The sequence below is a fragment of the Colossoma macropomum genome, unplaced genomic scaffold (genome assembly GCF_904425465.1).
Source record: "Colossoma macropomum unplaced genomic scaffold, Colossoma_macropomum, whole genome shotgun sequence".
NCBI lineage: Eukaryota > Metazoa > Chordata > Actinopteri > Characiformes > Serrasalmidae > Colossoma > Colossoma macropomum.
The window spans coordinates 32439524-32463323 of NW_023494784.1; the positions used below are offsets into that span (position 1 = coordinate 32439524).

A 23800-nucleotide genomic window follows, 5' to 3' on the forward strand; every position below is an offset into this window, starting at 1 on the left:
CACACTAAATTTTCAACAGTCTTTAAAAACAACCCATTACTGGCCTGTTTGTATTTGCATGTAAAGTCAAGTTAAATAAAAATAGTGAAAATAATACATTTAAATAAAGTTACCTTAACTCAAAATATGCTAAAAACAATCTTACTCAAAATGACTGAGTTACTATCTCAACAATTCATTTTTGAATTAATTAGATTTTTTCAGATTATGTTACTCCAACTGTCTGTAGTATCAAGTCAAGACAGCTTTATTGTCAACACTACAATAAGTACAGGACATACAGAGTATTGAAATTGCGTTACTCTCAGACCCCATGGTGTAGCAATAACATTAAACAGACAGTAAACAGGAAACGTGTGAATTAAATAGACACTAAATAAACACTAAACACTAATCGTAAAAATAAACACTAATTGTAGAAAAATAGAATAATAAAAAAATAATAGAAATATAAGAAGGTCCCTGAATCTAACAATAAAGTGACATAAGGCACATACAGATTAAGCGGCAGCACACAGTGCAGGCGCCGTACCACACGGTGATGCAGCTGGTCAGGATTCTCTCGATGGTACCTCTGTAGAAGGTGCACATGATGGGAGCTGGGGCTCTGGCTCTTCTCAGTTTGCGGAGGAAGTGGAGGCGCTGATGAGCCCTTCTGGCCAGTGATGCTGTGTTGTTGGCCCAGGAGAGGTCCTCTGTGACGTGCACGCCCAGGAACTTGGTGCTTTTCACCCTCAGCAGCACCGTTGATGATCGTTGATGGTATTTAAGTCGTCTCAACTTAATTCTTTCATTAAGATGTGCAGTGAGTTTTACAGTGTAGGTAGGATATTTTAATAGCTTAAATCACATTAGTGTGTATAATACACTTGAAGTAAGGCAGAATAACATTAAACGCACAATAAAACGTTAGAAATATAAAGTTACTGTACTACACCACGCTAGTGATATGCGCATGCGCGGTAGGACCACTTGATGAGCGTAAATTAGAAACGAAAGTAACAGTTAACTGCTAAGACTCCGCCATCTTCAGCTTCGTCTTCTCACTTATGCGGTTTTAATAACCAGCCTGAGTCTCGAATAGCCTGTAAAACTGAAATTAGCGCAGTTCAGGGGTCTGAAGACTTACTAAAGGTCCTGCTGAGAGCGGGGCAGACGCAGTCTCCTGTAATGGGTGAGTAAGGAGGAGAAGGGATGTTTAAAATTCATCTTTCGCACTTTCTCTCCAGCAGCCATTTCCGTTAGCGCATCTCCTCTCAGCAGCGCGCTGTGGCGCCTTGATTTAGTCCGTTTTAAAAGCGATTTCAGCGCGGCGTCACGAGCCTGTTCTCGTGAAGGAACCGTCAAAGTGCGCATTAAATGCATGTTCCGCACAAGCGCCTGCTTCTCTTTTCTAGCATTCAGAACAAACGCAGTGATCTTCAAAGAGGCCAGTAGTGAGTCAGTTTGACCCAATCTGTCAGACGGCTTTTTGACCTGATTAAACCTGTTGAAGATGAAGGCTACAGTAAAATCCCTATTATATGCAAATATGCGGTCAATGGCTGTGACATAAACCGGAGATGAAGGTCTTCTTGTTTTTAAACGGTTGTTTTTAAACCGTCCTGTCCTTACAGTTTTTAACTACAACAGTCTCAATGCTGTGCTGAGTGGTGCCCTAATATAATACCTGGTCCTCTTATGGTCCTTTTCCATTGATTCACAAGGTAGTGGGTGGCTGATAAATTGAGGTGCAACAGGTGCTACAGCCTGTACAATACCTAATGTGCCTGATGAAGTGGCCAGTTAGTGTAAAAACCTATGCCAAAAGCTACAGATCCCAGGAAAACCTGCTCGAGAGCAGAACTAGCACATGTACTCTCTGATAGACAGATCCAATAATCTCATATATTTTGTTTCCCTTTTCTACATTGAAATGAGTTTAGTGAAAGGCATGATTTTATTCATATACTTTCCTCAGCCAAAGTACAATGAGAGGCGTTAGACGTCTGGTACTTAGTTCGCTTGAGGATACTAAAGCTTGCTAAGTTAACTAACTGGCTTGCTATCTCAGAGAACCATAACAGAAGACTCACCTGAGTCATTATAGTGTCTAGCTTAGAAAACTTAATTAACTCGTCTGAAAAGTGCATTGGAAGTGTTTACTGATTCAGTGATCCAATGCAGATATCTGTATGTCCTGTTGAGTGTAATAAAATATATGGATGTTATAAAAAGGTTTTCATATTCTTACAGCTTGAATACAAGCATACTAATGTAGTTATTTGACCACAAGAAAATATATAATTTTGATTTTTTCCAATCCCTGGGAATTCCCTTGAGTACTGGATCTGTATAATCTTGAACCCTGAAATTGCAAATATTCTTTACTAAACATTTAGTTTTGGAGAATATTGTATTATTTTTCCAGTTTTCCATTGACGGATATTATTGTTCCAGGTAGCATTAACAGTTCAGGGAATCTACTATAGCATATGTTAGACACATAGATGTGTTATTTCTTGTACAAATACTCTTCTCTCTCTCTAATGTGTTTGTTTATCCCTCTAAGTGGCTATCTTTTGTTATCTTCCCTGTAGAGCTTAGAGCTGTGGTGTTTGGGGGGAAGTTTTCTGGGAAGAGCTCCTTGATTAAATCTGTGTTTGGAAAAGACTTGCTTCCAAATTATAAGAGGACTGCTCAGTGTAAGAAACTACAGGGAAGCGTGTGTGGAAGAGAGCTCACGTTGGTTGACACTCCAGGTTGGTGGAAGCATTTTCCACTGAGTGACACTGCAGAATTTCTGAAACAGGAACTTGTTGAAGGAGTTTCTTTGTGCCATCCAGGACCCCATGTGGTCTTACTGGTCATTGAGATTGACATTCCGTTCACAGAGAAACACAGGAAAGCTGCAGAGGATCACCTTGAACTCCTTGGTGACCAGATCTGGACACACACTCTTGTGCTGTTCACTAGAGGCTGCTCTCTGGACAGAACTATAGAAGAGCACATTGAAAATAAGGGGGAAACTTTAAAGTGGTTGATAGAAAAATGTGGGAATGGATATCATGTCTTTGGCAATACAGTCTTGAATGATAAATCTCAGGTGACACAGCTGCTGGAAAAGATTGAAGATATAGTGCAAAGAAACAATGGTGCTTATTTCCAAATTGACACAAAAATACTGGAAGAGGCTGTGGCGTGGAAGAAGACTGTGATGACCAAAGCACAATCCAGAGTGTTAAAACTACAAGAACAAAAGACACACCTTAGTAAAGAAGGTAAGTTATACTCGATAATTATTGACACCGTTTATAAAAATGAGTCAAAAATATCATGAATAAATGTCTTTGGGGTTGATTAGTTCTGTCTCACACTGAAAATATGAAACAATCTGACCTTTAATTGAACTAAATTTAGTCTAAGACCTTTAGGTTACTACTTACTACTTTGTGCAATCTCCATTTGCCCACATAGCAGTCTTCTCCTATAATGTATGGTCAGATTGGAGAATACAGTGAAAGCAGTCTGAGATCACTCATTACAGATACAGATTTCCTCTTGAGATTCTCCAGGGTCCTAGGTCCTCTCTTTTGGACTCTCCTCTTCAGCTGACCCCACAGATTTGAGTGGGGTTTAGGTCAGTGGACTGGGATGGCCAGTGGTCACTGAACCATTTTTGTGTGAATTTGAATGTATGTTTTGGGTCATTGCCTTGTGGAAAGATCCAGTCACAATCCAGTTTTAACCTTTTGGCAATGGCAGCCAGATTTTCATTTAAAATCACCTGGTACTTCACAGAATTCATGATTTCACATACCCTAACAATGTTCCCAGGGCATTTGGAGGAAAAACAGTCCCAGAACATCATAGATCATCCACCATACTTAACAGTGGGAGTGGGGTTCGTTTCCATGTAGTCATCCTTCTTTTTATGCCAAGTCCAGCTTCATTGTTTGTTGCTGAAAAGCCCTATTTTTGTCTCATCTGACCATAGAACCTGGTTCCAGTCAAAGATCTAGTAACATCTAGTGAACTCCAAGCACTTACATCTGTGGTTAGATTAAAGAAAAGGCTTTTTTTCTGGCATACCCTCCAGACAGTTTGTTGGCATGGAGGTGGCATCTAATTGTAGTTTAATGTTACCATGTTTGTAAATCTCCAACTGTGAACCAGCCTCTTCATTGTGTGAGGCAAAACACATGTGCCTCCTCTTCCAGCCAGATTCACTACAGCTCCGGTTGTTATTATGGTATTGTTGCCCTAACAGTGGATAAGGGCGTTTTCAGGCATTTATTACCCACTATTTTCATAGCCATGTCCTGATTTGTTGGGATGTGAATCACACTCTGTCGGATGATACAGTACACATCTCAGTAGATTTTTGAGTTTGATTTACTACTTATCCGATATAATTCAGCCTAGTGCTGATACGATTCAATTCAGGTCCAATCAAGTATAGTTCAGTTAAATTTAGCATGCATGACTTTGCATGATCTGTAGCCCATAATATCACTGTATGTGGGCATAGCTGACTAGCATATGGAGCTACATGGTTACAAGACCAATCAAAAGACTCAGTATCGTGTATGTGGATGTTATTGAACAGTCGGGTAGGCTTAAAAACAAGTGAAATATAAATGGAAACATGGTTCAGTTAGAAGTTCTGTTGATAAGAATTTCTAGGGATGCCAATAATTGTGACACATGGTTTTGTTTGAAAATTCATAAGGCTTTTGTTTTCTAACATTAAATATATGACACTATGTAGAGTTAATTAACCACATTTTTTCATGATGTTTTTACTCATTAAAATAAAGCATGGCAATAGTTAGCATAGTAAAGTCAGCAATAGAAGCCGACTTTACTTTTCCTGTTTCTAAACTGTATGAGTTATATTTTGATATTCTCTAATTTTGTACTGTTTTCCCCAGGGTTAAGAATTACATTGCTGGGTTGGGTGATTGCTGGGAAGAGTTCAGCTGGGAACACCATTCTTAACAGAAAAGTGTTTGCTAATGAACGTAGTACTCTTAAATGTCAAAGTGGACTTGGTGAAGTGGACGGAAGACCAGTAACTGTGCTTGATACACCCAGCTGGTTTAAGTACTTTCCCTCACAATACACTCCAGCATGGATACAGTCTGAAATTATGAAGAGCGTAAGTCAGACTGTCACCTCCCCACACTGTATACTTCTAGTGATTCCTGCAGACACGTCATTCAAAGAGAAACAGAAAAGGGTCATTGAAGAGAACATGAGCTTCCTTGGGGAGCAAGTGTGGAGACACACCATTGTGCTTTTCACATGGGGTGACATACTTGGCGACTTGACCATAGAGCAGCACATTGAGAGTGAAGGTGAAGCCCTCCAGTGGGTGGTTGAGAAATGTGAGAACAGATATCACGTCTTCAACAATGAAGAGAGGGAGAATCGTGTTCAGGTTACGGAGCTGCTACAGAAGATTGATGAGATGGTGGCTCGAAACAGTTTATTCCAACTGAACACTCAGACAAGTGGCAGAATTCATGCAAGGCAAGAAGCAGTGGACACACAGGCACAGATCACTGATGAGCATGATTTACAGGATGTGGTCCAATTTGTGGATGAAGAATGGAGAAGAAGGGACAAGGAGCTTCTAAGAAGGGTTTCAGAAGTGAAGAAGGACATAAAGGCTGCACTCCCCAGGAGGGGAGATAGAAGTATGGATTCCCCTCCTCACTGTGAGTTGCTTTATAATAACCACTTAAGCCTTCAGCTGTTTTTAAGCTGTTACTATAGAAATAACCTTACATATCATTTATAGTAAGTGAGACGAGTTCAAACACTGAGACAGAGGACCCGGATGATGAGGAAGTGTCTCAAACAGAGCCAGAGTCCTCGGGTCAGTCCACCTGTTTGTTGTATTATAAAGTTTTGCTAATTATTGTCCAGGAATTTTAGAATTGTGTTGTATTCAACCCTGTTGTACATTATACTAGAAAATCATGATGGAAGCAAATGTCACTCTGTCTTTGTGTCTGCATGCATGTGTAGGACCAGTGCAGGATGAGGAGAAAAGTATCCTGAAACTCAAGGGTCAGATTAAAGAGATGCTTGATCAGGAGTGGAGCAGACGTGAAGAGGCATTAATGGGAAGATTTCTAGAAATGTTGAGCGAGCTCAGATGTGGTGAGCAACAGATCTTCACCTTAAAATTACCACATACAGTATTATCATGTACTTTTAAGCAGTGGCTTTGATCATAAGCACAGTTTTAGATGATAGGTAGATGATAGAAATGGGATTGCCAGCCAGTTGTTCTGTTTGAACTTGCATGCCGACTTCTGTGCTGTTCCTTTTTCTATAGAGGCACAGTCTGAGCCAACTGAACATGACAAAGAAAGATCCAAAAAGAAAGTCTCCCGCTGGTTACAGGAGTGCTCTGAAGGATATGCATCAGCTTCAGGCAGTATTCCGTCGGACACATGACGTCCTCATAAGTGTTTTCTGAGACTTTCTTTTACCAGCTTGATCACTACAGTACATTAATAGAACATTCTGCTGTACACACTAAAAGGAGGATAGATTTAAGATGTGAAAGATTTCAAAAATGTACTTAAAGCAGTCATGAGCTATGTCCCGACCTATCAGCAGTTGGGAGTAGCAAACTTGACTCGTTCTGCCAAAGAATGAGTATAAAGAAGGGTAAAACGTCATATTCGTAAAGAATCCACACCATACTCGGGTGATTTTGGTTTGCCTAAGGTAAATGGAAAAAAATGATGATTTGTAATTTTCCTTCCTCAAATTGAGAAATTATGCTCTGAGAGATTGCTTTAATTCTTGTATGTACCTTGTACTAATATCATCTACGTGTCTGACACATGCACTGCGCACACAAAGCTTGTGTAATCTTCATAGAAAAGCATTGACAATAGAATGGGATGCTTTGAAACACCAGCACATGAGCTTAATGTCACTATTGAATACCTTTAGGATAAGATGGATTGGCATTTATAATCAAAAACTAATTATGTAAAATCAGTAACTGACCTCACTAATGCTCTTGCCACTGAATGTAATCAAATCCTCAGAGCAGTGTTCCGAGATCTAGTGTAAAGCCTTCCTAGAAGAGTAAAGGCTGTTACTGCAACATGTAGTTATTATTCATTAATTATTTCAAAAGAAACTTTAGATGAGCAGGTGTCTACAAACGTCTGGACATACATTACTGTGCAAAAGTCCACCCTTCATTTATTTAATTTCCAAACAAAATGGCCAATAAGTACAAATAGAGTTTCCAAAACTGGTGTTTAAAGAATGACTGAAGGATCTAAAGAAAATTGGACTCCTAAGAGCCCTACAATACCTGATAGACCACCAAAATTGTCACTGTCAGATAAACAGCACTTAAATCTCCACTCTTCTCTTCACGATGGGCAATCGTACTCACACGTACTCACACGTACAGTGTGAGTTGTCACCAAAGAACAAGATTTTTAAAATCACACAGTATATGCCTGGCTTAAAGCCCAGTGAATCGAATGTCATATTTTTGAAACGTTAAGCATTTTAAAGTTGTTTATTGCTATAGCTTATAAACAACTTTGTCAGCAATTATTTTGGGGTTTGAAAACAGAAATGTGTCAGGTCACACCCTTTACTTTGATTAATAAAGTAATGGAAAAACCCTTCAGAACATTCTGGGGATTCCCCTGAGAGGAAATGATGAGTCCAAGTGGATGAGGACTGGAAACTGGTATTAAAATGGAGGATGGTGATCCTTAACATTTAACCACATGCAATCTTGTATGAAATCTCTGCCTCAGTTTGTGGTTCATAGTTGCATCAAATGATTGCAAGTCAGACACTGCCACCACCATGTTTCATATTAGGGATGAGGTTCTAATGTCAGAATGAAGTAATCGATTTTTGTCCAATAACGTTTCTCCTCAAGCCACGAAGTTCTAGTTTTGGCTCATCAGCCCACAAAATATTCTTTCAGTTCCTTATTCACAAGAGATTTCTAAGGGTCTCAGAAAAACGCATGTCTATACTCATCGTGATGGAAGAGTTTACAAAACAATGTCTGAAGAGTTTGGTCTTAACCAGTAACCTGCCAGGCAGTATCATGCTCACAATCATGTGGTGAAGACCACACTTCGATAGTGAAGACTCTGGTTGATGTTTTATAAATAGCGCAGGGTCACCCTCACTCACACTTGATTGTCATTCAGCTGACTGAATCTCCTGACCATGATTACCCCTATACTAAACTAATCATTCCAGAAGTTCACATACTTTTGCCCAGGAACACATTTAATGTTAAATTACTTTCTTCAATAAATGAATAAAAAATAATTTTTGTGCTATTTGGTTTATTGTGTCTTTATCTACTGTTATGGCTTAGATGAAGATCTGGTCACATTTTAGGCCAAATTTATGTAAAAACTCTAAGGGATTCTAAAGTGTAATGTCTTCTTGAGATTACCAACTTTTTTACCCTCACTCCCTATCACTTAGCATACAGACCAGGCTAACTTGTTTTGTTTTTTTTAATTAACTACCAGTTATTTAAGATAAGACAATTCTTTATTAGTCCCGCAACAGGGAAATTCACAGTACTACAGCAGCAAAGGAGTAACAAGAAGAGAATTAACAAGCAAGTCATTAACCTTGTGTCAGGCTTCCAGGTTCTCCTTCCTTGCCTAGCACGCTCCAGGACTCCATTTCCCATAGTTCCAGTCCCTATGATGTCACCAATTCTTCCAATCACGTGCAACTGCCTCGTTCTCAGTCACCTGAGTTTTAATGCCCTTCACCTGTGTCTGTTTGTCTCAGACTTTAAATAGTCTTTGGTTTGCTCTCCTCATTGTGAGGTAATGCCATTTCCCTGGTTTACTGAACGTTGTTATTCTGATCTTTTGACTTGTGTTTTGAACCCTTTGCCTGTTTTGTGGATTTTGCTTTTTGTATTTGCCCTTCTGATCTGGTTGCCTGTATGTTTTTTGTCTTTTCTGGTTTTTGACTCTTGCCTGGTTTTTGGATCTTGATTTTAGATTTGCCCTGAAACTGCCTTTCCATCTTTACCTCTCTCGTTAAACAGCCTTTTGTTTTTAAGATCTGCGAGCGTCTTCTTGTGCTTGTGCAGTGTTACACCTTGTTAATTACTTAACAAGGTTTACAGTTTGTTACTTGTTACTATATGGACAATATATACAATACTAGAGGTAAAAAAATAAGATAAAAAATATAAACTATCCTTCACAAAAATTAACAATATAAACAATTATAAATAAAAAAAGCAAAAAATATTTACACTGTAAGAATATTTTACCCAAATTGCAAGGAGTCACGCACATGGTCTATTGCACCTGAGGTACTGATTTATATTATACATGGAAATAGTATTATTATAATAAGAATTAACAATATAAACATTGTAAATAGAAAAGCAAAAGATCTTTACACTATAGAGATATTTTACAAGTATTCCATGTGGAGTATTGATTATATTGCACACAGGAAATGGTGATGAATTTCACAGTTTATAAGTTTATGTGCTGTAGGTGTGTGAGGTCTAATGGGGGGTGGAGGAGGGTTCTTCTGGGATCAGTGCTGGTTGTTCAGTCTAACAGCAGCATGAAGGAAGGACCTGCCATAGCGCTCCTTTACACACTTGAAGTGAAGCAGCCTGTCACTGAAGGAGCTGCCCAGTGCTGTCAGAGTTTCATGCATGGGGTCAGAGCTGTTCTCCAGCATCAACGCTAGTCTGGCTAACGTCCTCTTGTCTCCTACCAACTGCACTGGGTCTAGAGGGGCTTCCCAGGACAGAGCTGGCCTTCTTAAGGAGTCTGTCAAGTCTTTTCCTGTCTGCAGTTGAAATGCTGCTACCCCAGGGGATCACTCCATAAAAGATGGCTGATGCCACCATAGTGTCAAAAAAGGTCCTCAGGAGTGCCCCCTGCACTCCAAACGATCTCAGTCTCCTAAGCAGGTAGAGTCTGCTCTGGCCTTTCCTAAAAAGTGCACTATTGTTTTCTGACCAGTCCAGTCTGTTGAGGTGAAAACCCAGGTACTTATAAGAGTCCACTCACTCAATGTCCATTCCTTGGATGTTCACTGGTGGAGGGAGGTGACTGCATCTGCGAAAATACACCACCATCTCTTTGGTCTGCCTGCATTGATTAGGAGGTGATTCCTCAGACACCAGTTCTCAAAGTCCTGGCTCAGTTCTCTGTACTCTCTGTCATCCTCATCTGTAATGAGTCTTATAATTGCTGAGTCATCAGAGAACTTCTGTAGATGGCAGTACGTGAAGTCTGCAGTGTACAGGGTGAAGAGGAATGGTGCCAGGACTCTTCCCTGCAGGGCCCCTGTGCTGCAGACCACCATGTCAGACGTACAGTCCTGTGGCCTCACATACTGTGGTCAGTTGGTGAGGTAGTCCAGAATCCAATTTGATTGGTGGTGATCCACCCCTGTGTTCTCCAGCCTGTCCCTCAGGAGCCTAGGCTGTATGGTGTTAAAAGCACTGGAGAAATCAAAGAACATGATTCTCACAGTGCTCCCAGGCTTCTCCAGGTGAGAAAGAGCTCTGTGTAGGAGGCAGATGACCGCGTCATCCACTCCAATGCCAGGTTGATAGGCAAACTGAAGTGGGTCCATAGATGAGCTCACCAGAGGGCAGAGATAGGCAAGGACCAGCCTCTCTAGCGTCTTCATCAGGTGCGACGTCAGCGCCACTGGCCTGTAGCTGCTGAGGTCCTTCGGTTGCTCTGTCTTTGGCACTGGTACCACACAAGATGTTTTCCACAGTTGTGGTACCATCCCGAGCTTCAGGCTCATGTTGAACATGTGTTCAACTATTCCAGACAGCTGATCTGCGCAGGAGTTAAGGAGCCTGGCGCTGATGCCATCCGGACCCACAGCTTTCCTCACATAACTATTAAGTTGGAATAAAAAAATATAATACAAGCAGATGTTTCCTATGTTTCAAATATTACATATAGATAAATAAAAGAATTATATTTAGATAAAACCTATAGAAGTTCTTTACACAGGAATATAAATAAAACATTGGAGAAATAAATGTCATATTTATTTATTATAAAGAGATGTTTTGTACATTTTGTTAAGGGTGCTAATAATTCTGCATTAGATGGGTATTTTAACATTGGAAAATTTTAAAGATTTTTAAAAAGCATTTTCATAAAAAAATATTGAAGTGAGGACAGGCTTTTGATTCTTCATCCAGTCTGCTGTGAGTCACTGCAGGAATTGCCTCTAAAATGCTGAGAAAAGAGAAACTCATCAGACAGAAGAACAGCTACTTTATGCTTTATCTCATAATTATCTCTTACTACATAAATTACTAATCTAATGTAGTAATTACATTTCACATTTACATTGTTTAAGGGTGCCTGGTGGTCTCATCTTGCCCTTTGTTTGCTTCTTCTAGCAATGCTTGTTATGATGATCATGATGGTGAAAAAAACCCATGATAATGCCCATGATGGTGCTGATGTCCTTGGTGATGATTAAAGGGGGCATAAACTCCATTTTCATATGCTCCATGAGGCCCTGGGCCCATTGGCTGATATCAAGGGTTCTAGTGGTGGGGTATTCCACTACCATGTCGGTTTTACTGTTTTTTGGGAATGGTGCATCAGCCAAATCGTAAATGATCAATAGAGGCTGATCAATGATGAAGACACTGGCTAATAAATTGCTCATTCCAATAGATGAGTATAAACAGCAGAGCACCTATACAGTAAATCTAAAAAAATGGCCTTCTGTGCCTTCAGAGATGGCCTAATGATTTCTCTGAAATAAAAAATTTCAAGTTTTTAGCTCATGTTTATTTAATATTACCGTCATGCTTGTTGTATTTAAACTCTGCAAGTATTGTAGTAATTCTCTTAAATTCTTGAAATACCCAACAGAAAATTCTCTAGTCAGCATTTACTTTTTCTCCATTGTATCCAGGTAGATACAGACAAGTGAGACCTCCTGGTTAGGACCTCATGAGCTGAACTGTGAGATTAACCACCAACATTATCAGGAAGTGACAGTGGAATCAACCATTCATGCTTTGATTTACAATGGGTGGGACCAATTTATGAGAAAAAAAACATCACCTTCTGGAAGTTCTATATATGTCAGTGAACATGGTAGCGTGGTAGTGTTCAGTCAGATGTTAGAAATGGAAAACAGGAGTAGCTCTATGCCAGAACTCTTTACTGAAAGAATTTCTGTAATACTGTTAATATATATACATATATGTTAACATGTCTGTTAGAAGCTTCAAATAAAACATTAATCTAGAATGGCCAAAACATGTTCAGGTGAATTGGCATTAGCTAACATAATACTAGAGGAGAGGTAGCACAAATTAGCATTATTGTGGAGGTGCTGTAGCACTGTCTGTGCTACCCCGGGAGGAGGAAGGACACTGGAGGCAGGAGAAACAGTTGCAGCATGCATTTTAACTTTATTTTCACACACATTTACACCCACCACAACTGAGTGGCTTGTCAAGACTTTTCAGTCCCCAGGAGGTGGGGCTCGGAACTCAGGTGCCGTCCCCTCAGCGCTCACGGTTATCATCCTTCCCCCGCTGTCATCATGGGCTGTCGTCTGCGCTTGGGGTTCGAGCTCCGCCTTCTTGCCAGCTCTCGCGGCCATCATCGGACCCTGGGGGACGGGTGCCTGGCACAGTGCTCTTTTCCTTATTTTTCACTTTTTTTTTGACACTGAACTGAAGTCCTAGCTCTAATAGTCACTGTTTAGAACAGTGTATTATGTATTATAATTGACAGCTGACAAAATTACAAAATATGTTCTGCTCTGCAATACATTCTACACTACACAGCTTCTAGTGGCTACATTTAAAACTTAAAAAAAATAAGATACTACCTTGTCAATGTCCAAATACTTATGGACCAGACAGTGTATACAGTTTGCACAGACCAGGCTCACTTGTTTTTTATTCATAGTTAACCAATGTTTAATTGATGGGATTGATTGCATTCATAGTTGTTTGTTTGAAGCATGCCAAAAGTATTTTATATATGTTAACTTTTGAACGTTGAGTTGTCTGACTTCAAGTAAAATGAGCAGAAATAATGCAGATGTACATTTTGCTATCCAATGTAATGAAATGCATAATTTATTCAATAAATAGCTTTAGATTAAAAAAAAACTGTTTTGAATAATCAACATATAATACAAGAAGCAAGCATTTGCAGGTATGTATGTTCAAAGTCCTACTTGCCATATTTATTTAGCTTTTATTTAGAGCTTTTTTGTTATTCTTTGTTAACGGTTTTAATAATGAATCTTAAACAAACTGGATATTTGTTGTTACATTTAGGAAAAGAGAAACCAGATTATATTATATCTCAAGTTTTCATATTTCTGATCTTTCTTCTAGCAGATATCTGTTTCAGTAATGTTTAGTAATGTTGGGTGGTCTCACTTTGTCCCATCCTTGTGTTTTCATGTTGACAAAGCCATGATGACCATGATGGTGAAAAAAACCATGATGATGTCCTTGGTAGTGCCAGTGATGATGTCTGTGACCATGATGCTTATTAAAGTGGACGTATTCTCCATGTCCATACAACCCATAATGTCCTGGACCTATTGGTGGATAACACGGTTCCCCTAGTGGTGGGTGTAGGCAGAACATGTAGTGGCAAGGAATTCCCCAAGCCCCTGGCTGCTGAGGACAGTGAGGGTTCATTGAGATGGTACCCTAAAACACAAAAATATCAGAAAATACTCTGATGGGACTTAAATATTAAATATTTTACACTTAAAGAGTTGCAGTATTGGTGACACACATTCTAGATTCAGACCTAACAGAATGTGACGACTAACTGACACTTCTAACTTAACTACTTGAAGCCAGAACTCACCATTATTATAACATAGATTATCACTAAGCCATCGGCATACCGACTATTTTGAACTAAATTATTTTAATAGCATGAATTTAGAGTCCAAGCAGATTTTCTGTTGTGGATGGGTAAATAAACAATTGTGAAACAAATAATATTTTTAAGAAGCAGAGTGATTTGGTATGAAATGAATTTAAACCTTTTACACTGATGGCAACCTGATTATTACTGATTAAGATCAGAGGATTTGAAAGTGAAGAAGTGGAAAAACAAATGTAAAAGAGAAAAGAAAAGAATGAAAATCAAGTACTTTTAATGAACTGTTTAACACCAAGTGTTCGCTCCTCTTAAACCTGTTCTTTAGCGTCAACAGGAGTTACTGATTAAAAGCAATTACATAACTATATCATTAACAAACTAGTGCATTCTTTATCTCAGCCGTGCTCACGTCATTTGTTTTGATCTCAGCAGCATAAATTAGTTTCACTTTTCATTTGAACACAGTTCTTCTGCTTTCATTTGAACACAAATAACATTTTTATGATAATACCACATAAAAATCAAATGTAAAATTATGCACAAGATAATTAAATACTGACATGAGAAAATGTGTTTGGTTTATACAGTAAATATTTTTGGAACCGACAACATAAATCAGAGTTACCTTACAAATGTGCTAAAAGTTGAGGCTCAATAGATTTGATATATAAACAAAGCAACTAACCCGCAAAAAATGCAGCAACCTCATGCCCAGTATGACTGCTTTGGCCTCCTGTAGGCAAAAAGGACGGGCCAGAAACATAAGTCTAACTAAAACATATTAGTGAAAATATATAATTACTAACATCACTAGTTAACAAGAAACATGTTATTACTAAGCAAAGATTATTGAAAAGGAAGTTGTTTTAAAGGCCCTGACTGAAAAAAATCCTACTTACCGAATGTGATGTGTCGAAAAAGATCAACAGGGTTTAGCAAACATTAGGTGCTTTTATAAACACCCTGAAGAGTGGATGTGTGGATACTGAAAGTATGAAATGACGTGATAATGGGAGACGCCCCACACCTATGCAGTCTCTGTTTCTACCAGTAGAATTACTGAATGTGTAGAAAGGAAGCGGTTCTTGATCCTGGGCTGCAGCCAAAATTGCACACTAACATACTACAGTCGTATACAAAAGTTTGAGCGCTCTGGTTCTGTTGATTATGTAAGTGAAAACAAGTTAACAAGTCCTCTACAAAGAACACACTTCTGCACATTTAATGCACAATTACTATTTAAGTCAAGTCAAGTCAAATTTATTTATATAGCACCTTTTACAACAGACGTTGTCACAAAGCAGCTTTACAGAGAATCCGGGTCCACGCCCCCAGTGAGCAAGCCTTGGCAACAGTGGCAGGGAAAAACTCCCTCAACAGGAGGAGGAAACCTCGAGAGGAACCAGACTCAAAAGGGGAACCCATCCTCCTCTGGTCGACACCGGATAACAGCACAGACACAAAACAGTATAAGTGGATACAGTTTTACACTTCTGTACAGTGCGCCGGCCGCATCAGATGCCCTGGGACGTGATTGAGTGGTGTTCACATCAGACCCTCTTGGGACGGGCAGCCGCTCAGCTCAGAGAAAGAGAGAGGGATGGGGGTAGGGGGGGAGGGGAGGATAAGGGGGACAGATAGTTAGTTCAGCACCAACATTCCCAGATTACCATAGGACTCTCTGTCCCAGATCTGCACCTTTTTCTAACAGGAAAACTAATTAACCAAAGGCTCGACTAGAAGAAGTTTTTAGCCTAGACTTAAAGAGGGGGGCTGTGTCTGAGTCCCGAACACTGACTGGTAGGTTATTCCAAAGCTGGGGGGCGTTGTATGAAAAGGCTCTTCCCCCAGACTTTTGCATATGACTGTAAATAGTATGTTAAAGTAGTACACCACTGTTAGAAGTGCATGCATTAGTATAGCATGTATAGATACTATATATGTTCAAAATTGTATTATGTGGTTTTGGATGCGGCCCTGTTCCTGGAGTAACACTGCCTTGTACATTTTTGTGTTTTCTTCTGCTCGAAGCACACCTGATGCAACTAATGAATGAATTGACATGGAAAAACACATACTATGCAGGGCAGTAGTGCTCATTTTATTTTTTTGTGCATGTTTTTTAGATTGTGTGTGTGTGTGTGTGGCATAGACAGCAGTGTGCCAGTCCAAATCATCCCAATAACTGAATTTATCACAGGTTAATTTTTTTTTTTTGAATAACCATGTGCAATACCATATAGGCCCAGGAGGTGGCAGTTGAGAAACTCGCTGTGCAAATTGACCTGGCTCACATGTTTTTTTTAACCACTGTATGTGACTTTTAACTTATGGATTGTTGATTATGAGTGCATCACTAGTTTTTTTGCTTTTCTCTATGGTTGGAGCATGCCAAAAATATTTTCTGCCAGCGTTTTTGAAACAGGGAAATCTAGAGATCCATGTTTGGCTAACTTGAATTAAAATAAGCAGAGTGTAGATTTTATTTTTGTTGAATTTCTTCAATATTTAATACGAATAAATACACCACCAAAAAATAGAATAGATATTTTTATTCAAGGAGAAAATCTAGAAACAAGATATTTTATTGAATAATCAGAATATAATACAAACATGTTTAAAAAAACTTGTCATATTTAATTATTATTAAGAGCTTGTTTTATTCATCTGTTACAGGTGTTAATTCTGTGCCAACCTGGTTATGGTTTATGTATAGGAAAAGAGAGATTTATTATTATTATTATTATTTTACAATGCTTTTGATTCTTCATCCACTCTGCTGTGAGTCAGTGCAGGAACTGCCTCTGAAATGCTGAGAGAAGACAACAGACAAACTCATCAGACACAAGAACAGCTATATATTTATCTCACACTGACATAACTAGCTGTTTGTTTTATATTACTTGTCTTTCTTATAGCAGGTATTTCACTGTGGTTTCAGAAATGTTTCAGCAGTGTTTAGGGGTGTCTGGTGGTCTCACCTTACCATTTTTTTGCTCCTTCTAGCAATGTTTGCCATGATGACCATGACGGTGAAAAAACCCATGATGATGCCCATGATGGTGTCCGTGTCCATGGTGATGCCCATGATGATGCCCATGATGATGTCCGTGGCCATGAGGATGAATAAAGGGGACATGAACTCCATGTCCATGAGGCCCTGGGCCCATTGGTGGATGGCACGGGCCCCCTGGTGGTGGGGGTGGGTATGGCGTGTTGTTGCATGGACCTCCCCAAGCCCCTGGCTGCTGAGGACAGTGAGGGTTCATACTGATCTTATTCTGAAACACAAAGAAATCAGAACATACCTGTTACTCTAATATATAATAAGTAGACACTAAAAGATTCTGACCTACAGAATGTGACAAGCAATTGACATTTATTACTTCTCTTGATGGTTGTTACATGGACCATGGACCAATGGAATTTCCCATTATTTTATAATCTAGATGATTAATAAGCCATGTGGACAGTCTATTTTTAACATGTTTGAGTCTCTTTAATAGCATCAATTTAGAGATCAGATTTCTGACATTTTGATGCCTTTTCTTCAAATTGTCTGAAGAGAAATAAAGCAGATTTCAATGTTATATTAATGAAGATGATTTCTGAATTACTTCTCCCCATTACATGAAAAGAGAAGATTAACATGAGCATTTCATTGTAAGAAATGGTGATGAATAAGAAGAGCATAAGACCTCCTTCTACACTGATGGCCTGTTGAAAGATTTCTGGAATGCAGAAGAAAAAAAATAAAATGAAAATAAAAATGATGAGTTCTCTATATCAGGACTTAATTACAAGAGGAGATCCTATTTAGAATATTTTTTTTCCTGTTAGATGAGTTATATGGTCACTACTGATTAACATCAGAGTAGATATAAAAAGAAAGATGAAGTGAAAGTGTCAGGTATAAAAGAGAAATGGAGAAGATTTTAAACCAAACCAGAGTAACAGCATAAATACCAGCAACTACTAGTTGTATATTCGTCACCTGACTCCTATTACTGTCATTTGTTTTGATTGTTGATATCAGTTTCTCTCAACACTCAAATGTTAAACTATCCACAGAAAAGTCAAATATAGACATGACAAAAAGCAGGTATGGTAAAATTATGTGGGATGAGAACTTGAATATAAATGTCAGTTGGCCTACAAACAGGCTTGAGTTTTAAACATCACTGACCAGCAGAGAGTGCAGCTGCCTCATGCCCAGTATGACTGTTTTGGTCTATCACACTTCCTGTAGGCAAAAGAGTGGGACGAGGCCAGAAACACAAGTCTAACTATACTATGCAGACTCTGTTGTCCTTTGTTAAAACATATCGTAATGGTGTTCAAATGAAGAGTAAAGTGAAGCCACAATTCTGCTCTGAGAACAGCCCTTTTATTAAACCAAGTAGGCAGAAAGGCACATAACATCTGGCAAACCCGTGGGGAGGTCACCACCAACTGCACACTTTACGCTACCAGTGACCCCCCACACATACAAACACCCACACCCCCCACACAGAATAACACATATGACTCATACACATACCTTAACTCAACAACAGTAACATTAACAACAGTAAACAACATAAAGGGTACTTTTTTGTATGTCAGCCCCTGGTTGGCTGTACGCCCCATGGCCATCGCCACAATATATAATTGTAAAGATATATTTATTAACATGACTGATTAAGGAGAAACTCAATATTGCCAAAAAGTTTTTTTGTTTAAAGGCCTCCTGAAGAAGATTGTGAAGTTCAGTTCTTTCTAATGAGATTTTACCATTATAACATCACTATCTGAGTATACAATATTAGCTTTTTCACAGTGGATCTCAATAACACTTATGATTAAAGTAAAAACAAGTCTACTTACCACCAGCAATGAGTTGAAAATCCAGCAGTGTTCAGCAAACAACAGGTGCCAGGTAAAGAGTTGGTGTTTCTTTATACTGCAAAGCTGGAATGACGTCATTATGGGTGTAGCCCCACACCCACACATTCTCTGCTTCCTCCAACAGCAACACTGCATGTGTACATAGGATGTGAAAGTTGTGCTAGCCAATAAAAGGTGTACTTCACCCTTTCGTGTAATGCTTTATGGGGTAGGTTTTATGCTTTATGTTCAAACCCTTGGTTTATGAGTTATATCACCATAAAAAAAACGATTGTGTCCAATAACAAACTGGATGAGTGTTTCAAACCCTAAACTTACCAGCACTAATATACTGACTATGCTTTCATTATACATATCCAGAACAGCTCTAAATCTGGTTTCACCCGTCTAAATCATCTTACATGTTTGTTTGAGACAGTGCATCAACACATATATGTCATCTTTAATAAACATTGCATTCTTTTTACTCAGTGCAGCATGTTAAGGATCTCTTGGGCGTGGGTGGAAAGGCTTTTGTTTTTTTATTTCCAATACGCAGGCAGCAGATGTCACAAGGAAGGCAAAGGTCACAGAGAACAAGGATAGTCTTAGTTATATCTTTAAGCAAGATTTCATGAAGACTTTAAAATTAGTTTGCAAAAGGTATGAATTCAGATCTACATACAGTATTGTAAAAATGCTCAGAGAATATCTTAGAAACAGACCCAATTACTTTCTTTAGTTTACACCATACTCTTAAAAAGGAAATAACACTTTACTGTACTGCTCATGAGGCTACATACACCAACATAAGTTTGTCATGACAACTGACATAACCCTACATAAATGTTTATAAATGCTTATTCCAATAGGCATCATCTGTCATAAAGGGTACTTTAGCTAACTTTGTTTAAAATTGGCAAATATAACCTTTATAGTGAATGACACCTATTGGATGCCTTTCATCAGCCCCTAAAGCCCTAAAGTCACAGGTCTCAAACTAATTAAACAAAGCAGTAGCACAATTTATTAGGCCATTGTGTCACTGATGTTCAAATTCCAATAAAACACTCAGACAAACATACATTCATTTACAGTTCTATCTACTTTAGAAGCTGAACAGTCATTCAGTCAAACTCTTCTTCTCTAAAACTAAACAAGAAACAATATTTTAAATATAAAACATGACATCAAAACAAAGCATTCAGTCTGGGCCATTTAGTGTCCTGATAGATGTTGTTAGAGCTATGTAGCCCGACCAGCCGATAAAACATTAGGTAAACATGTTTTCATGTACAGCACTAAGTTTGGGTTGGGCTGGTTTTAAATGAGTAATTTTTTTATGTACGCTGTAAAAACGAGTTTGGAGTTTTAACTTAAAGGGTAAGTATAACCTGGCTGCCTGAAATGTGTACTTAAAACGTTCAGTGAACTTGACATTTTAAAACAGCCAGTTTACTTACATTAACAAGTTAAAATGATTATTGTTTTACAGTGGAGTGGATTTGACTTTATAACAGAAATTGCAGGCACTCAGGGATTTTCTATACTCTCTTTTGCTTCCATTCTCTATCACGCCTCTCTCTCTCCATTGCGCCTTTATCTCTCTCTCTCACCTCTCTCTCTCTCAGAAGAGTGGGTGAATGCGCCCCTGAATGAAATCATGGCTGGTGAGAGTGTAATTGAATCGGGGTGAAAGGTGTGAAATATTAAAGGTTATAAGGTTTGGGGCTGGTTAAAAAATATCCGGTGCTCGAGCCCCGGACGCCCAGGCCAGGCGACGCCCCTGCAGCATAGCAACTCAATAATATTCCAAGAAAAACTCAATAGTTCCCAAAGAAAATGTATTCTTTCATAACTATTTTGCCATCATCAACATTACATCTAAAAACTGTTTGTGACCCAACACTTATAGGGTCACTTGTTGTTTTGGTACATGTGACTTCCCAGAGGATTCTTGGAGTTGGAGTTTAATGGAGTTTACCATTTAACATCAAACCACTCTGAATGACTTTGTTTACCTCTTGAAGACTGCATTATGCAGAGATTTTGAAATACGTGGAATTCCCCTTTAAGTTTGTGGTGTAGAAACAACTGGCTACACAAACTTACATATATGGTACGACAGTTTTGGAGACTTAAATCTCTTTTGAAGTAAATCTCTTTAATCCTAAACGTGAACTCCTTAACCGTTACCTTGATCTAATGCTTAACTCTGGTCACAACTGTAGCTTTAAACCTGTATAACTTGTATAATCTCCATAGAAAAGCACTGCCAACAGAAGGGGACGTTCTGCAGCAGCTGCACATCAGCCTAAGGTCACCATGTCCAATCCCAAACATTGGCTACAGTGACCTCACTAATGCTCTTGTGGCTGAATGCAATCAGTTCCTCACAGTAATGTTTCAGCATCTTATGTAAAACCTTCCCAGAAGAATAGAGGCTGTTACTGCTGCAAAGAGGAATAAACCTCCTATTAGTACCTTTAATTTCAGAAGAAATATTGGGTCAGCAGGTGTCTACAAACCTTTGGACATATAGTGTATCTTCTTATGTGGGTTTTCATTCAAGGTCATTACAACTGGCGAGAAAGATATACATCATCTGTAAAACTAAAAGCTAGCAGAGCTGAAGTGAACAAGTCTGACTGTTGCTTGTGACTAAGTAGAGGAACTTGATCTGGTGACTCAAAAGCAAAACAAATGGGAAACTACAAGAAAACCTCATCTTCTCTTCTTCTCACTTCTGTTTTCTCTAAAAAACCATCCTAAAAACTAACTTTACCACAGTTTGTGATCTGAAGATTGTAAGTGAAGATTTGGCAGGTCAGATGCAGTGCTCTCTAATGGGTGAGTATGTGGGAAAAGATGTTTTTAATCTTAATGTTATGTTGACACTGGCTTTATTTCATAATTACGTGCGATCCCAGAGAAAAATGAATAATGAATTTTGAAAATTATTTAAAAATTTCAAAATTCATTATTTTTTTAACCTACAAATTTTGTTTTTTTCTTTTGTGAGCTAATTAAAACCCAGAATACAGAAAATGATTGTAGCTTTAACTCTCTCTTTAGTGATAAACTAATAATGAATAATGAAGATCTGTAACTGATCATAAAAGATTATCATTAGACTATATGATGAAATATTTCATACTTTTGTATGTTACAAGAACAACTCTAAACATATTTACATCTTTTATCAGATTTCATTTAACTATTGTTTGTAGCTATGGCTCTGAGACCCCAAAGAGATGTAGTGTATAGTTTTCAAGTTTATTAGCAGCACTTATATGTAAGAAAAAGTCATTAAGTATCAAGCTGATAAAACTATGTTTCAGGGACAATTCTTTCAGCGCAAATAGCCATTTCCATTTAATATTGTTTCACAACAGAACACACACTTATGGGATTTTGTTATTATTTCATGTTGTGGGAAAAGGATTATATAAAGGAGAACTTCTCAACTGACACTCATGTGTGCGTAATGTTTATGTATAGATCTGACCATGTGGTTGGTGAAGGTTTGGTTTTATGTGGTTTTGTATTAAGCTTATATCATTTTATAACCTATAAGAGAGATCTTATTTAATGAGAACTATAGTTAAACTATTTTATTTACACTTGTCTTTTACTGTAGAGTGAATGTGCATCATAAGTCCAGTCATATTAATCACTGTGGGATATTTGATTAAATTTAGCACCTTCTTACTGTGTTTTGGGGCCTTTACTGTATTTTATGTACACAAAGATTAGTAGAGATTCATACATTGATGGGTTTGCAGATGTGTGTAAGACTATTGCATTTCTTACAGAGCTCACGTTGAACTCATTGTTGTCATTCTTAATGCCAGCTGCAGACTTCAAGTTCCCTCCAACCAGCATGTCCTCCAATCAGAGCTATAAAAATAAAAAACCTGAAACACACAGGCATAAGGAAATTGTGAAAATAAAGACATTTGCTTGGCACTTAGTGATCATCGCATGATTGAGCTCTACCATTGGACTTTTTCATTATGCTTGTGTATGACCCTTAAATACAGACTATTCTACTGAATTAGTTCAAAATGCAGTCCCACAGTAAAAAAAAGAACTAAAAAACAATGTTTTCAGGCCCTAAACAGCTACAAAGATTGTGTTAATATCTATATAAACTCAAAGCATTTATAGATATAGTAAAAAGCAAAATATATACAAAACCATCATTTACAGGCTACTTTTTTGGGAGATGTCTGTCATAAACTCTAACCCCTACATTTAAACTTGTGAAAATAATACTTAATTTGTTTGTGCTTTTTAAAATTTCTTTTAAAAAATGCCGTTCCACGTTTTCATGTCACTACTGAAACGTAAAGTTTTAGTCCATATGTCCCTTATTTTAGCCACACCCCTGTATTTTGGAAAAGAAAGTGGGACTGTATCCCTGTCACACATGGTGAGACATTCTGAATTGTTGTTTTAAAGTAAATGTGTCCCAAAATCGGAAAATTTGTGTGTAACATTAAGAATTGTCACTACTGAAACACATATTTTCTACAACTAAGTAAACTTTTTGTGTTTTCATGAAAAATATTATGATGTTATGTGTGTACAGCTGTTCAAGGCTGTGTATGCTAGTCATGCACTTGCTATTGTTTTTGAGTTTTGATCGAATTGAGCTAAAATTGTCATTACCAAAACATTCACTACCAAAACATTTGGTAAAGTTGTGGAGACACTATTAATATATTGTTAGTGACAAAATAGAATGTTTATTCACTTAATACATGTGTATTCTTTTACAAGAGGATTTTGACCACCTCAACATGGCAGATGTGCAGACATATAACCTCAGACTGAAAACAACAGAGAATGTGACATCTATGTATGTATATCTGTGGTATTTACAAGTCTGGCATCAAGGGGGACATAGACAGACCTGCATGCCCTATGCAGACGTCAGGTCTTTACCACTTCCTCACTTAATCTGCCAGGACATGACTTTCAATTGTCTGACATGAGCCAAAGAACTTCTTACTTCTACTAAAGAA

The 23800-nt window shown here is 38.2% G+C and overlaps 1 protein-coding gene and 1 long non-coding RNA gene across 2 annotated transcripts in view; one reads left to right on the top strand and one right to left on the bottom strand.

Annotated features, from left to right (window-relative positions):
• The first annotated feature begins 1014 nt into the window (after positions 1 to 1014).
• LOC118810778 overlaps positions 1015 to 23800 on the top strand; it is a 28016-nt gene continuing 5230 nt past the window's right edge. Inside the window, exons 1-8 of the mRNA XM_036574829.1 lie at positions 1015 to 1174; positions 2580 to 3260; positions 4914 to 5702; positions 5786 to 5863; positions 6016 to 6150; positions 6329 to 6448; positions 16911 to 17106; positions 22272 to 22294. Of these exons, the coding sequence (XP_036430722.1) occupies positions 1171 to 1174; positions 2580 to 3260; positions 4914 to 5702; positions 5786 to 5863; positions 6016 to 6150; positions 6329 to 6448; positions 16911 to 17106; positions 22272 to 22294 (2026 nt within the window). The 5' untranslated portion in view covers positions 1015 to 1170. The remainder of the gene's footprint in view (positions 1175 to 2579; positions 3261 to 4913; positions 5703 to 5785; positions 5864 to 6015; positions 6151 to 6328; positions 6449 to 16910; positions 17107 to 22271; positions 22295 to 23800) is intronic.
• On the bottom strand, positions 12461 to 15173 carry LOC118807194. Its single transcript, XR_005007177.1, has 3 exons — positions 14804 to 15173; positions 14590 to 14637; positions 12461 to 13720 (listed from the first exon to the last, which is right to left on the bottom strand). It is a non-coding gene; the product is annotated as an uncharacterized LOC118807194 (long non-coding RNA).